This window comes from Erinaceus europaeus, chromosome 2, assembly GCF_950295315.1.
Source record: "Erinaceus europaeus chromosome 2, mEriEur2.1, whole genome shotgun sequence".
NCBI classification, from domain to species: Eukaryota; Metazoa; Chordata; class Mammalia; order Eulipotyphla; family Erinaceidae; genus Erinaceus; species Erinaceus europaeus.
In genome coordinates this window covers 64,472,949-64,487,287 of record NC_080163.1, presented here as the reverse complement: position 1 = coordinate 64,487,287, position 14,339 = coordinate 64,472,949, and the positions used below count along the sequence as shown (strand labels likewise).

The 14,339-nt window shown below is 37.3% G+C and overlaps 1 protein-coding gene across 3 annotated transcripts in view; it reads right to left on the bottom strand.

Moving 5' to 3' along the window:
• LOC103107907 (disintegrin and metalloproteinase domain-containing protein 2-like) overlaps positions 1-14,339 on the bottom strand; it is a 152,928-nt gene that overhangs the window by 66,549 nt on the left and 72,040 nt on the right. The window contains exons 1-3 of one of the 3 annotated variants that reach the window (XM_060182179.1): positions 5,194-5,438; positions 4,601-4,677; positions 732-787 (exon numbers count right to left, since the gene is read on the bottom strand). The exons of the other annotated variants lie outside the window; for them this stretch is intronic. Coding sequence (XP_060038162.1) covers positions 732-787; positions 4,601-4,677; positions 5,194-5,248 — 188 coding nt within the window. The 5' untranslated portion in view covers positions 5,249-5,438. Of the gene's footprint in view, positions 1-731; positions 788-4,600; positions 4,678-5,193; positions 5,439-14,339 lie in introns of those variants that run through there. 3 annotated transcript variants of the gene reach the window in all.

Genomic DNA, 14,339 nt, shown 5'->3' with positions numbered 1-14,339 from the left:
TCTAGCCTGGGTTGCATGCAGGGCAAAGAAGGCACACTATACAGGTGAGCTATTTTTCTAGGTTCCTGTGATTATATTTAGAAATATATTCTTATGATTGGAAAAAGAACTATTATAATTATGATTTATTTATTTTCTATGAGAGAAAATAAAAATACTCAGCAATGCTCAACTGGCATTTGGTAGTTCAGCGACTGAACTCCTGGAGCCTTGGGCATGAAAGTGTTATGTGCTATCACTTACTATCTCCTGGTATATATATTTTATACCTTAGTATGAAATACTTATTTTTCAAAATTCATCAAATATGGTATTGAGTTTGATTAATTACAACCATATTCTAAACCCTTAGTATATCTTGACAATATGGAAACTATTTCCTTAGTATCACACTTCTTTCCAATTCAAGGCCTGCTATGCCCTTTCAATTACTGTTGGCCATAAAAGTTAAAAAAAAAACACCAAACATGAAACCGAATCATATTGATACCTTAGTAATGATAAAACTATATCAATTTTTCCTCTGGAAAAGCATATAATAGTCAAAGGGGAAATTTGATGCTAATGAGGAAAAAGAATCATAGAATACGGATTCAAATTCCAGTTAGTATATACTTATTGTTTTTATATATAAAATAAGTGAGTAATAGTAACTAGAACATTTTCAATTGCAGATTAAATGCTTTATGAATAAAGTACAAAGAGTTGATAAAATAATATAGATCACCTACTTTTGTATTAGACTCACAGTATACATTTCCCCATCAATTGCAATCTTGTAGGACATCTAGCAGGAGATAATATTTATAAAATAAAGAAAGGACAAAGATGTTAGAGGGGAAAACTATTTCTTCATATGAACTGAAATTACAATCTAAAGAAAACTAGTACTATCAATGAGTTTTTAACATTCATTTATTTTAATGATACTTGTAATTAAAATATTGAATTTCAGGGAGTTAGGCGGTAAAGCAGTGGGTTAAGTGCAGAGGATTAAGCGCTTGTGGCGCAAAGCCCAAGGACAGGCAGAAGGAGCCCGGTTCCAGACCCTGGCTTCCCACCTGCAGGGGAGTAGCTTCACAGACGGTGAAGCAGGTCTGCAGGTGTCTGTCTTTCTCTCCCCCTGTCTGTCTTCCCCTCCTCTCTCCATTTCTCTCTGTCCTATCCAACAACTACGACATTTAGAACAATAACTACAACAATAAAACAATAAGGACAACAAAAGGGAATAAATAAATAAAGATAAAATAAAATAAAGATATGCAAAAAAGGAAACACTGACAAAAACCATAGGATAAGAGGGGTACAACTCCACACATTTCTCACCACCAGAACTCAGTATCCATCCTCTTCCCTGATAGGTTCCCTATTCTTTATCCCTCTGGGAATATGGCAAGGTGATTATGGGGTGCAGAAGGTGGAAGGTCTGGCTTCTGTTTCCCTGCTGAACATGGGCATTGACAAGTTGATCCATACTAGCAGCCTGTCTCTCTCTTTCCCTAATATTTCTTTTTAAGAACACTTTAAAGTAGCTTTTAAGATTGCTTCTATCAGCAATTTTTGGGTCACAACTAATATAAATAAGAAATACCACTAGGTGCTAAGTCGTATAAAACATGTTTTCCAGGGAGTCGGGCAGCAAGGCAGCGGGTTAAGCCCACGTGGCAGCACAAAGCGCAAGCACTGGCTAAGAATCCAGGTTTGAGCCCCTGGCTCCCCAGCTGCAGGGGAGTCACTTCACAAGCAGTGAAGCAGGGCTGCAGGTGTCTGTCTTTCTCCCTCTGTCTTCCCCTGCTCTCTCCATTTCTCTCTGTCCTATCCAACAACGACATAAATAGCAACAACAATAATAAGTACAACAATAAAACAAGGGCAACAAAAGGGAATAAATAAACATTTTTTTTAAAAAAACATGTTTTCCAGTTTTTAGCTACAAAAATAGTACTCCATAAAATTTCAATACATTATATGCTTTCAGCTTCGTATTTTTTCCTAGTAAAAGATATCTATGTACTCCAGAGTAAAAATATACATTTTTACTTATTAGGAATGAAAATAAAAAATGCTTATTAGTATAGAAATGTAAAACTGGTTTTATATTTTATCTTATTTCCAGAGAATTTACTAAATTACTATATTAACTAAAATTATCTTTAGATTATTTTAGATTGTAGATACACTCTTTTCAACTGCAAATAATGATATATGTATTTTTTCGCTTCTAGAATTGTTGAGGCTCAGTGGCAGCACTATGAATTCACTGTTCCTGGTGGCCATTTTTTCCATTTTATTGGATAAGACAGAGAAACTGAGAGAAGGAGGGAGATACATAGGGAGAGAGAAAGAGAGACACCTGCAGACATGCTTTACCATTTGTGAAGTGTACTCTCTACAGTTGTGGAGAAGGGCACTTGAACTCGGATCCTTGCTGGGACTTTGCACTTTGTACTATGTGCACTTAATCCAGTGTGAGACATTACCTGGCTCCATGACAGTATTATTTCTTCACTACAGTGATTACACTTGACTTTAGCTTTCATGGATTTTGTTAATTGTATGGATTAATACATTTAAGAAAAAGATAAATCAGTGGATATATCATATTAAACGGATAAAAAGTATTTATCCTGGAGTAGGGCGGTGGCAGAGCGGGTTAAGCGCATCATAAGAATCCAGGTTAGAGCCCCCAGTTCCCCAACTGCAGGGCGGGTTCTTTACAAGTGGTGAAGCAGGTCTGCAGGTGTATATCTTTCTCTCCCCTTCTTTGTCTTCCCCTCCTCTCTCCATTTTTCTCTGTCCTACCCAGCAACAATGACATCAATAACCACAACAACGTTAAACAACAAGGGCAACAAAAGGGAAAATAAATAAATATTTTTTAAAAAAAGTATTAATCCACATCCCTCTTTCTTGAATTCAAGAGGAAATCTTCCAATAGTTAAACATTAGTTATGATGTATTTCCCCAAAATACTTGAGCTTCTATATAAAACACAATTGTTTTTAATGCATATAAATATTATGCAGTAGTATACCTTGTAACCAATGTCTATATGAAATATAATAACATTACAAAGATTTGAAAATAAATTTTAAGTATGCACATGTTCTAGCTATTATATATATATATATATATAGACATTAACACATTAATTTTTTCTCTTCCTACATGAAATTGACAATTAAGAGTAAGTGAATATTTTTCCTGCTTCTGTTGTAGGAATTGGATCAGAAAATCTAGTGGTCCCTGGTTGAAGATGTTTCCTTCTAACAAGATTCTATAAGCATTTCATCATCTCCACGTCATTCCATATGTTTTTTCTTCCCTTTTTTGCCTCCAGGGTTATCACTGGGGCTAGGTGCCTACACTAAGAGTCCACTGTTCCTGGAGGCCATTTCCCCCCTATATTTGTAGCCCTTGTTGTTATTATTTTTTGCTATTGTTATTGTTGGATAGGACAGAGAGAAATTGAGAGAGAAGGAAAGGAGGCGGAGAAAAAGACACCTGCAAACCTACTTCACTGCTTGTAAAGAACCCACCCTGCAGTTGGGGAACTGAGAGCTCAAACCTGGATTCTTATGATGGTCATTGCGCTTCACACCATGTGCGATTAACACACTGCACTACTGCCTGGCCCCCTCATTCTATATGTTTTTATTTTAAAAAGTCACTCTTAATATACTACTAAGTGCCCTGTCTCCTTGTTTTATAGCAATGAATACAATCTTAAATATGCATTCCTTTTACAATTAAACTGACATTTTTAAGCTTGTGATCTATGTGTTTAGGGTGGCAAATGGGTGGCTGTGAGGGAAATTTTGCTTTTAAATTTCTAGAGTGTATATTACCAAATCAAAAAAGAAAAACATATTCACTTTAAAAAATGATTCTAGAATCAATTCAACAAAAGACAGAAATATTCTGAATAGAAATAAAATAAGATGGAATGATTAACATATGATAATAAACATATTTGCAATTGAGAAGCAAGTTATTCATAGAAACGTTCCTTAAATTAAATTATCATTATTCCATGCAAGAAAATTTCTAGCTTAACTTCAACAATTCTTTTAAATCTAGTTTAGCTGGTAAATGAATTGAGAATATGTAAATGGTGTAGGTTAATCAAGAGTAAACTAGATACAGAAGATGGAACATGGAACATGGAGTTTTGATTGATTATAAGCATAACTGCACCATATTTTTTTGAGAATTCTCATTTGCTCATTTTCAAAAGGGCTATTCCACTTAAGAAGAAAACCCGAGGAGGACCAGGTGGTGGCACACATGGCTAAGCACACACATTACAGTGCACAAGGGCCCAGGTTCAAACCCTTGGTCCCCACCTGCAGTGGGAAAGCTCTTTGAGTGGTGAAGCAGTGCTGCAGGTGTCTTTCTGTCTCTGTCTCTATCTTCACCTCCCTCCTCAATTTCTGACTGTCTCTTAACCAATACATAATAATAATGATGTCATCTAGCTTTAAAAACAACTTGGGAATAAATATAAAGCCCTGTGGGGATGTATGGAGGGATAAAGCTGGGTTATTTCCTAATGAGAAAATATTCTCTAGATTTTTAGGTCTTGAAAAATATTAATTACTTGTGATTCTACTCCGTCAGTTGTTACCGACTTTATTTTCTTTGGTACAGTGATTTGCACGCGTAGTTTTTCACTATCTGCAAAGCACAAAATGTCTTATTAGAGCAACACTTATTTCCTCATGTAAATTCATAATGTTCCTTATTTCCTCACATAAATGTTCCGTAGAGCAATTCTTATTTTCACTTTTCTTTAATATCTTAGTTCACACTTCCTTCTAGAATTACAAGGCATTTAAAGAGAAGATATATTGCTTTAGCACTTGGATAAACCCTGAATCGAAAGACTGTCCGGCGGGGACATTAAAAAAATAAAGTAAGAAATTCTCTTCTTCTTCCAAGCTACCTAATCTAGAATGAAAATGCAAAGTAGGATAAAAATTCTTGCTGTGTTCACTTCTCTAATGCCATTTCTTAAGCAACCAAGACAAAACAAGACAGCCAGCAGGAACCCCAGGAGGATTCTGACTAGCAAGACTGGCAAGTTAGGACTAAGCTTCCTCTGAGAGCTGGAGCCTCTGCAAGAACAGTTTTCCCAGGAAGCTCCACGTGACATTCCCAAGAGGGGAGAGGACAGGGGTTTTCTTTACATACTGTACTCTGCCTGGAGTCCCCTGAGTCCCATGCTCAGCAGCAGAAGGCACCACATAGCTGGAGGTCCTAGAAACAGGCCAGGATGAAGGCGGTTGGCTTGTGTGGAGGGGCAGTTGGGCTCGAGGAGACCCCTGAGGGGCGCGCGAACCTAGGAGCCTAGGAAGCAGCTACTATGAGAATAAGGGAGGGTCACAAGGCAGAGGGTAAATCTATGCCCAGGCTCCAGGCTTCCACTTGCTTTGACTTCTCTGAGGCTAAAAACAAAAACAACAAACAAACAAAAACAAAAAAACTGGCAGAATCAATTTGAAAAGGCAGAGTTGAGGAAATGGCCAAAGAACAATCATTTACATACTTTAAGTAAACTTTTAAGTTGCCTCATTTAAAGGTAATACGCTCGAGTTAAGAGCTCAATTAACATACAAGTGAACAAATTAACAGACTCTAAAACCTTACAGAGTTAAAGAAAAACAAAGAAGGTCCCAGATGAACCCTGGCAATCATTTCCTCTAACATTATGGGTTAAATTTCTTTTCTATTTTTTCTTTTCTTTTTGATAGGACAGAAATTTAGTTGGGAGGGGGTGATAGGGAAAGAGAAAAAGACCCCCAGCCCTGCTTCACTGCTGCTGAAGCTTTGCCCCAGCAGATAGATGGGAACTGAGGGCTCAAGTTAAACCTGTGCATATGGTAATATGTGTCCTCCCTTTTGAGTTCCTTGCATATCTTCCATATCAGCCCTTTGTCAGGTAAATGGTATGCAGATGAATGTTCCTATTCAATGTAATATGTCTATTTTAATGATAATGTCATTCATTCTGCAGAAACATTTTAATTTGTTTCAACTGCTTTGTTTATTTTTTGTTTTGCTTCCCTTGTCATTAAGTTCAAGTTTTACAAAGACTTCACTGAAGCCACTCAATATCAGGGATCCTTCTATCCTATGTTTCCTTCAATGTGTTTTATGTTCTCCATTCTTACATTTAAATTTTTAATCTGTTTTAGTTTAAATGTTTGCATGGTGTGACAAAGTAATCCAGTTTCATTCTATTGTGTGAAACAAATGAGTTTTCTCAGTAAAATCTACTTATGAGATTTTTCTTTCTCTGTTTTTATGCCCTTGATTCCTTTTGCCATAAAAATAGTTATGCTTGTGAGAACTTGTCTCTAGGATCACAAGTCTATTGTGCTGATCCATGTATCTGTTTTTAGTCTAGTACCACCCTGTTTTTGATTGCTAAACCTTTGCATTATTGTATATACGTGGGGATTTTTGTATCTTGATGATGACTCCAATATATTTCTTTTAGCACAAGATATAGAGTACTATTTGAACTCTATCATGACTTCACAAATTTCAGTAGTGGCTACTCTTGAAAATGAAATAGGAATTTTGAAATAGAATGCAGTAAAGCTGAGGAGTAAGTAAGATAGGCATTTAAACAATGTTAATATTTCCAATTATGAGCATGAACTATCATATTTGTATGATCTATTATTTTAGTAGTAATTTACAGCTTTTTTAACATACAAGTTTTAGACTTTCTTTGCTAAATTCATTCATAGGAACCTTAGTATTTTTATGTAAATATGATATTTTTTTGGATTGCTTTTTCTTCTAATTCACTGTAGCAGGTTGTTTGTATATTGATATTATTGCCTGCCACTTTATAGAATATTGAGTTACTATTTCATCTTTTTTAGATTTATTTATTTACTAATGAGAGAGAGATAGAATCAGAACACATTATTTTAGTATATGTAATGCTGAGAATTGAATTTAGGAACTCAAGGTGTAAGTCCAGAAATCAAGGCAATGTGCTACCTCCCAGGTTTGTTTTTTCTCTCTCTCTCTTTCTACTCACTTATATTTTAAAAATTATTTTATGATTTATTGGATAGAGACAGAGAAATTGAGAAGGAATAGGGAGCCAGAAAGAGAGAGAGAGAGAAGCCTGCAGCACTGCTTCAATATTTTTGAAGCTTCCCCCACACCCCCAGCAGGTGGGGATCAGGGGCAGAAACACAGGTCCCTGTGCATGTGCTCCAGCAGGTGGGCTGCCTCACAGAAACCTTGAGTGATTTTTAAGAGACTTCTCAGTGGAATCTTGAAGTATTTTCATGCATATTCTCATATCATCTTCAGAAAGTGATAGTTTTACTCAAACCTTTCAATTCATACTCTCGATTTTTTTTCTAGTCTATAATCAGAATTGTTAGGACCCCTAAAACAATTATTAGTAACAAAGGTGAGAGTGGAATCCTTGTTAATTTTGCAGTTTCATAGGAAAAAATTTCCGTTTTTCACCAAGTGTGATATTGTCTATTGATTTGCTACGTATAACTTGAACTATGTTGAAGAGTGTTTCTTTTAGCCCCATTTTATTAAGTTTTTAAGTGAATACTGGATCTTGTCAGAAGCTTTCTCTGTGTCTACATAATCATATCATTTACTATAAATACTTTTACTATTATAGTGTATGTATTAATTGATGTGAATATATGGAAATACCTCTGTGTTCCTAGTGTAAATTTCACTTGGTCATGAATTAGGATTCCTAACAATGTATAATTGAGTTCAATATGCTAAGACTATGTTGAGTATATTTGACTCAGGCATGAGTCTGTATTTTTACTTTTTAACAATGTCCCTATCAGGGCTGGGAAGGTGACATAATGGTAGCACTTGTAATGTCACAGTCTGTTTTTGGTATTAAGGTAAATTGTTGCCTCATTTTAGTTCATGAAACTCAAATCTTTGGTGACCATTATTAATTTCCTTTGCATTTGGTTTTGACTTGCATATCCATAGTGATAAATTATGAACATCTTTTCATGTCTTAAATAAATTATACTTTTTTTGACAAAATATACATATATATTTTGTCAAAAAAAGTATAATTTATTTAAGACATGAAAAGATGTTCATAATTATATATATATATATATCATATATATATATCATTAATATATATATATATGATATATATATATATATATACTTTTTAATTGGTTGGGATTTTTGTCGTTGAGTTATAAAAGCTTTCTATATTCTTGAGAACTAGAACCTCATCAGAAATATGATTTGAAGATATTCTCCCATTGTATGGGATGTGTTTTCCTTTTTTTTTTTTTTAGTGTCTGACACAAACACAAGGTTTACTTATTAGGACCCAGAGTTGCTGCATCTCATAGAGAACACATATTACAATACACAAGAACCTGAGTGTGAGGCCCTAGTCTTCATCTGCAGGTCATATGCTTCACAAGTAATCAAGCAGGGCATCTGCTTGATTAGGCATCTGTTTCTCTTTCCCTCTCTTTTAAATTTTTTTTGTTATCTTTATTTATTGGATAGAGGAAGGGGGAAATAAAGAAGGGGAGAGATAGAGAGTCACCAGCAGCCCTGCTCCACCTCTTGCAAATCTTTCCCCCTGCAGGTGGAGAGCAGGGGCTCAAACCCAGGTCCTTGTGCATTGGAACATGTGAGCTCATCCAGGTGTGCCACCTTTTCCTCTCTCTTCCCTTTCAATTTCTCTGTAGATATTATAAATAAATAAGAAAAAAGGTATATTTTTATTTATTTATTTATTTAAATTTATTTTTTATTTAAGAAAGGACAAATTAACAAAGCCATAGGGTAGGAGGGGTACAACTCCACACAATTCCCACCACCCAATCTTCATATCCCATCCCCTCCCCTGATAGCTTTCCCATTCTCTATCCCTCTGGAAGTATGGACCCAGGGTCATTGTGGGTGCAGAAGGTGGGAGATCTGGTTTCTGTAATTGCTTCCCCGCTGAACATGGGCATTGACTGGTGGATCCATACTCCCAGTCTGCCTCTCTCTTTCCCTAGTAGGGTGGGTCTCTGGGGAAGCTGAGCTCCAGGATGCACTGGTGGACTCTTCAGTCCAGGGAAACCTGGCCGGCATCCTGATGGCATCTGGAACCTGGTGGCTGAAAAGAGAGTTAACATACGAAGCCAAACAAATTGTTGAGCAATCATGGACCCAAAGCTTGGAATAGTGGAGAGGAAGTGTTAGGAGGGTACTCACTGCAAACTCTAGTGTACTTCTTTCAGATATATATTTTGCACTTGTTTATGGATACGTGTGAACATATGCTCTATCTCAGAGAACCTTGTGTATGTCTAGGTTTTGGGATTTTGTTAGAAAGTGATCCACCTGGGATGGAATTAGAGAATACTATGAAAGGAAAGGTCTCACCTGAATAATGAAGCTGAAGGGTTGTCATTCCACACCTGAAGTGTCTGGACACAGTCTGAGCTGAAGCATGTTGAGGTGGCAATAGTTGCGTTGATTAGGTTGCGATCCGCTGATGCAATATTATTTGATATGGATTGGGAGAGGCATACGGGAAAGTGGGCCCTCTCCTAAGGTTCCAGGACTGGGGGAAATATAGGCTCTATAGTGGAGATGTGAAGTTCCTGCTGTCTTAGGGTTCAAAAAGACAATGGATAGTTAATGTTATCATCACATTATTTGGTAACTGGGTTAACTTTGAAAAGTCCTTTTGTTAGGGTCTGCTGTACAGTACCCAGTATTTTGTAAATAGCTGTGCCACTGGTTGCTTCTGATCTCCTTGGTTTAGGCTTTTGAGAGAGTCCGCATATCAAATACACAGCCTATATATTAAAAAGACTCAGTCTGTGTTTTAAAAACTTCGAGACATACAATTAATTTCCCCCTCTCATATTAATTAAGTAGTGATTTATATGACTACACTTTACTAGGAGTGTACATAAACACCATTGTTTTTTATGAGGGAACTGAGGGCCTCACACATGCACAATACACTAAGCTGCCTGCCTGGTACTTTTTTATTTTTTAATTATATAATTAAGGGAGAATGGAGAAAGAGGAGTGGTGAGATACCAATATTCTACCCTCATAGCTCCCCCTTGTGCTGTCCATGGTGCTCACACATGTTTCTGGGGATTGGACTTTGTGGTTCATGCACAGTGAAATATGTACTTTATACATTGAACTATCCCTTGGCCCCACAAATGTTTTCATTTGAATGAAATCCATTTTTTTTCTTAGATCACTTATGATTTTAATTTTTGGTGTTGTCTTCTTTTGGTTTTGTTTTCTTATTTCGCTTTCAGTTTATGATAATAACTATTTTTGAAATCTCTATTAAAGTTTGTAATTTTCAGTAGTGTTTGAATGTTATAATTCTCTTCTTAACGGTATATTACCATGAAATTTAAACTTGCTGTTACATTCCACTGTATGTGCTTTTGACTTACCTACTACATACATATGTGTGTCACACACACACACACACACACACACACACACACACACACACACACTCAAGCACACTCCCACGCTAGTTACTTCTTTTTCAAATCTTGTTTACCAACATGTAATTAGGGGTATATCCTTTTCTTTCCAGTAGATGGTGCTATGGCATTCTTTTTGGGTTACTGCTAGTAGTTGTAGGGGCCTTAGGCCATCTTGGGATAGTGACTTGCTGCTCCCATTTCAGTGGGTGGGGAAGAAGAATAGAGAATTTCTGGGGGAGACAAGCTACTCACCTGTGGTCTTACTGTTACACTCCTCATTGGGTAACTAGATCTTAGGCTTTGCAGCCTATCTGCTTTAAGGATAGACATTTTAAGTCACCTATATAAATGGTGTATGTGCACAGAGTTGTAGTTCACAATGCTTTCTTTGTAGCCTTTCCAGTAGGGTTCCTACCACAAATGGGATACATCAAGGCCATTGCCTTTGAATTCATGTTAAAAGAGTATGAATAAGACAGGGGTAGATTGCATAACAGCTATGCAAAGATACTATGATGATTGAGCCTCCAAAGTTCCAGTTCAATCCCCTGCACCACCATAAACCAGAGCTGATTGGTGCTCTGGTTAAAAAAAAATGCAGTTTTGATTCACTAAAGAGGGAACTCTTTAGGGACCTAGTGGTGGTTCATCAGATTGAACACTTCAGTACACATATTACAGTGCACAAAGGCCCAGGTTTAAACCCCCTGTCCTCATCTACAGGAGGAAGCTTCACAAGTGGTGAAGCACTACTACAGTTGACTCTATCTTTTTCTGTTTCCCCATGCCCTCTCATGACATGTTCAGACTGTGTTAACATTTCATTTCCATGTGAAAGTTTGTTTTCTTTTCTAGAGAGGTCATCATACTCATTATACTGCTCTGGCAGTCATTGTTTTGATATAGTAATCCTTATTTTTTTAATTTTTATTTATAAAAAAGAAACTGACTAAACCATAGGATAAGAGGGGTACAACTTCACACAATTCCCACCACCAGAACTCTGTATGCCATCCCCTCCCAGGTAGCTTTCCTATTCTTTATCCCTCTGGGAGTATGGACCCAAAGTCATTGAGGGATGCATAAGCTGGAAGGTCTGGCTTCTGTAATTGCTTCTCCACTGAACATGGGCTTAACAGGTCGATCCATACTCCCAGCCTGTCTTTCTCTTTTCTTAGTGGGGAAGGGTTCTGGGGAAGCGGGCTCCAGGACACATAGGTGGGGTTGTCTGTCCAGGGAAGTCTGGTCTACATAGTGCTAGCAGATGGAACCTGGTGGCTGAAAAGAGAGTTCACATACAAAGCCAAACAAATTGTTGACCAATCATGGACCTAAAGGCTGGAATAGTGCAGATGAAGAGTTTGGGGGGGGGGGCTCCATTTTGTAGATAGCTAGTAAGCATATTTTAGTTATATTCCAAAGGGCCTGTGGCTATACTAGTGGTTTTTTTAAAATATATTTACCTATTTATTTCCCCCTTTGTTGCCCTTATTTTTATTGTTGTTGTAGTTCTTGTTGTTATTGATGTCCTCATTGTTAGACAGGACAGAGAGAAATGGAAAGAGAAAGAGAGGGGGAGAGAAAGAGAGATACCTGCAGACCTGATTCACTGCTTGTGAAGCGACTCGCCTGCAGGTGGGGAGCCAGGGTCTGGAACCGGGATCCTTACACCAGTTCTTGTACTTTGCACCACATACATTTAACCCTCTGAGCTACCGCCCGACTCCCTATACTACTGTTTTTGTTTGTTTGTTTGTTTGTTTTTGCCTGAGCCTGAAATCTTATATGTAGGTAGGTACTAAATATTATCTGGGGAGGTGATATCATTGCTGGCAGAAGAACCAACAAGCTGGATCAGGGAAGAGAGTAGTAGAGTAGCTCCCAAATATGGGAAAGGTGTATAAATATTGACTGTACTCCCCTTCAATTTGATCTGAGGCCCATATTCAGTTTAGGAGCCTATGTGACCTCTGCATCCCTATAGATCTGAGTTCACATTCAGTGTTCATAAGTAAGAACGTTCCAAACTGCCCCAATATTAGGATCCATCTTCCTCAGGTGTAGCATAGAGTATATTGTCCAGCCTCCCTTTGGAGGATGGAACATTCTCTACAATTGTTGATCCAAGTTGAGGGCAAGGTCCTATGGGGGCCGATATAATACTTTAAAGATACATTCAATTTTAATTACTTCTACCATCACCTATTTCGTGTGTTGAAAATCATACCCATTTAGAAAAAGAATTTGGTGCAAAAATCAGACAGATCAGTTTTAGTCAATAAATTTGGGCTACTAAATTAAACAACAGCTGAATCCTTTTCCAATGTATGGGGAAAGACATCAGTAAAACATTTTCATCATTTACTACAGTGGCTTTTACTAAATACCCAGAGTTCTGATATTAAAGGGCACTAAAGTACCTTGATTTCCATGACAGGAGAGGTATTTCCACAGAGACATGAGACATGAACATTGACTTGGCTGAGGCAGAGCACAGAAGAGAGACTGGAACTTTCCCCATCAGTAAGAAGAATGCAGATTTTAAAAATAACAACAAGGGGCCAGGTGGTGGTGCATCTGGTTAAGTGTACACACCACTGTATTGCATAAGGGTTTAAGACTCTTGATTCCCATCTGCGGTGGGAAATCTTCATGTGAGGTGAAGCAGGGCTGCAGGTGTCTCTCTACCTCTTGTTTCCCTCTCTCACCTCAATTTCTCTCAGTTTCTATGCAATTAAAAAGTTAACAATAATAATAAATTGCTAAAGAAAATGTGAGATTTGTAAACTATAGTGTATATTAGTGTGGCAGTGAAAGTAGAGGTCACTTGAAAGTCAAAGACCCCCAGCAACTTTGTACATAGTTTGAGACTACTGAACAGAATTTGGGGGGGAGTAAGATTAATAGTATACAGTATAGTTGTTAATATACAGGCACATCAATATTCCATGGCCCTTTTCATTCCCTCACACCACCACCACCACTACCAGCACCACCACCACATTTTAGAGTCTTTTGTTTTGGTATAGCCTTGCCCCATCCAAGGTTCACACTGTGTTTTTCTTTTCTGGTTTACTTCTTAAGTTCACCTGGCATTTGTCCTTATCTTTTTGACTTATCTTGCTTCACATAATGCCTTCAAGTTCCATCCAGCATGATGGCTTCATCAGTTTTTATAGTTGAGTAGTATTCCACTGTGTATATACACCCCACCTTTCTTTGACAACCATCTGTTGTTGGACACCTGGACTGTATCCAAGCTTTGGCTATTACAAATCATGCTGTCATGAACATAGGTATATAGATTTCTTTTGATGAGTTATGTTTGTTTCCTTTTAATATATCCTCAGGAGAATGATTGTCATAGGGTAGGTTCATATCTAGTATTCTGAGAATTGCCCAGATAATTGTCCATAAGGTTTGCACCAATTGCATTATCATGAGTATAGCATGGTTTCTTTTTATCTAATCCTCATCTACATTTTCCTAAATGAAGTTCTATTTGTTACTTGTTAAGAGTGTATGGTGGATCAGTCTCACAGACTGAAGAAAGCTTTAGTACTGGTACAAATATCATAGCTAATGAAAAATGGTCCTGTTTGGATACTTTTCACATGAAGAACAATAACTTTAAGCACTTAGAAGAGTGGCAATTCATCCAGTCAGAAGTAGAGAACTAGTACAGTGGAGCAAAAGAAAGAAGACTAAATATATGCCTTTGAGAATTACATACATTATAAATCTAGAACCATATGTGTAAAAGTCTTTTCACATTGAAGATAGAATACGTAGGATGAGGGGGTAGAGCCAAGATGATGCCTTTGGAGTAGCAGC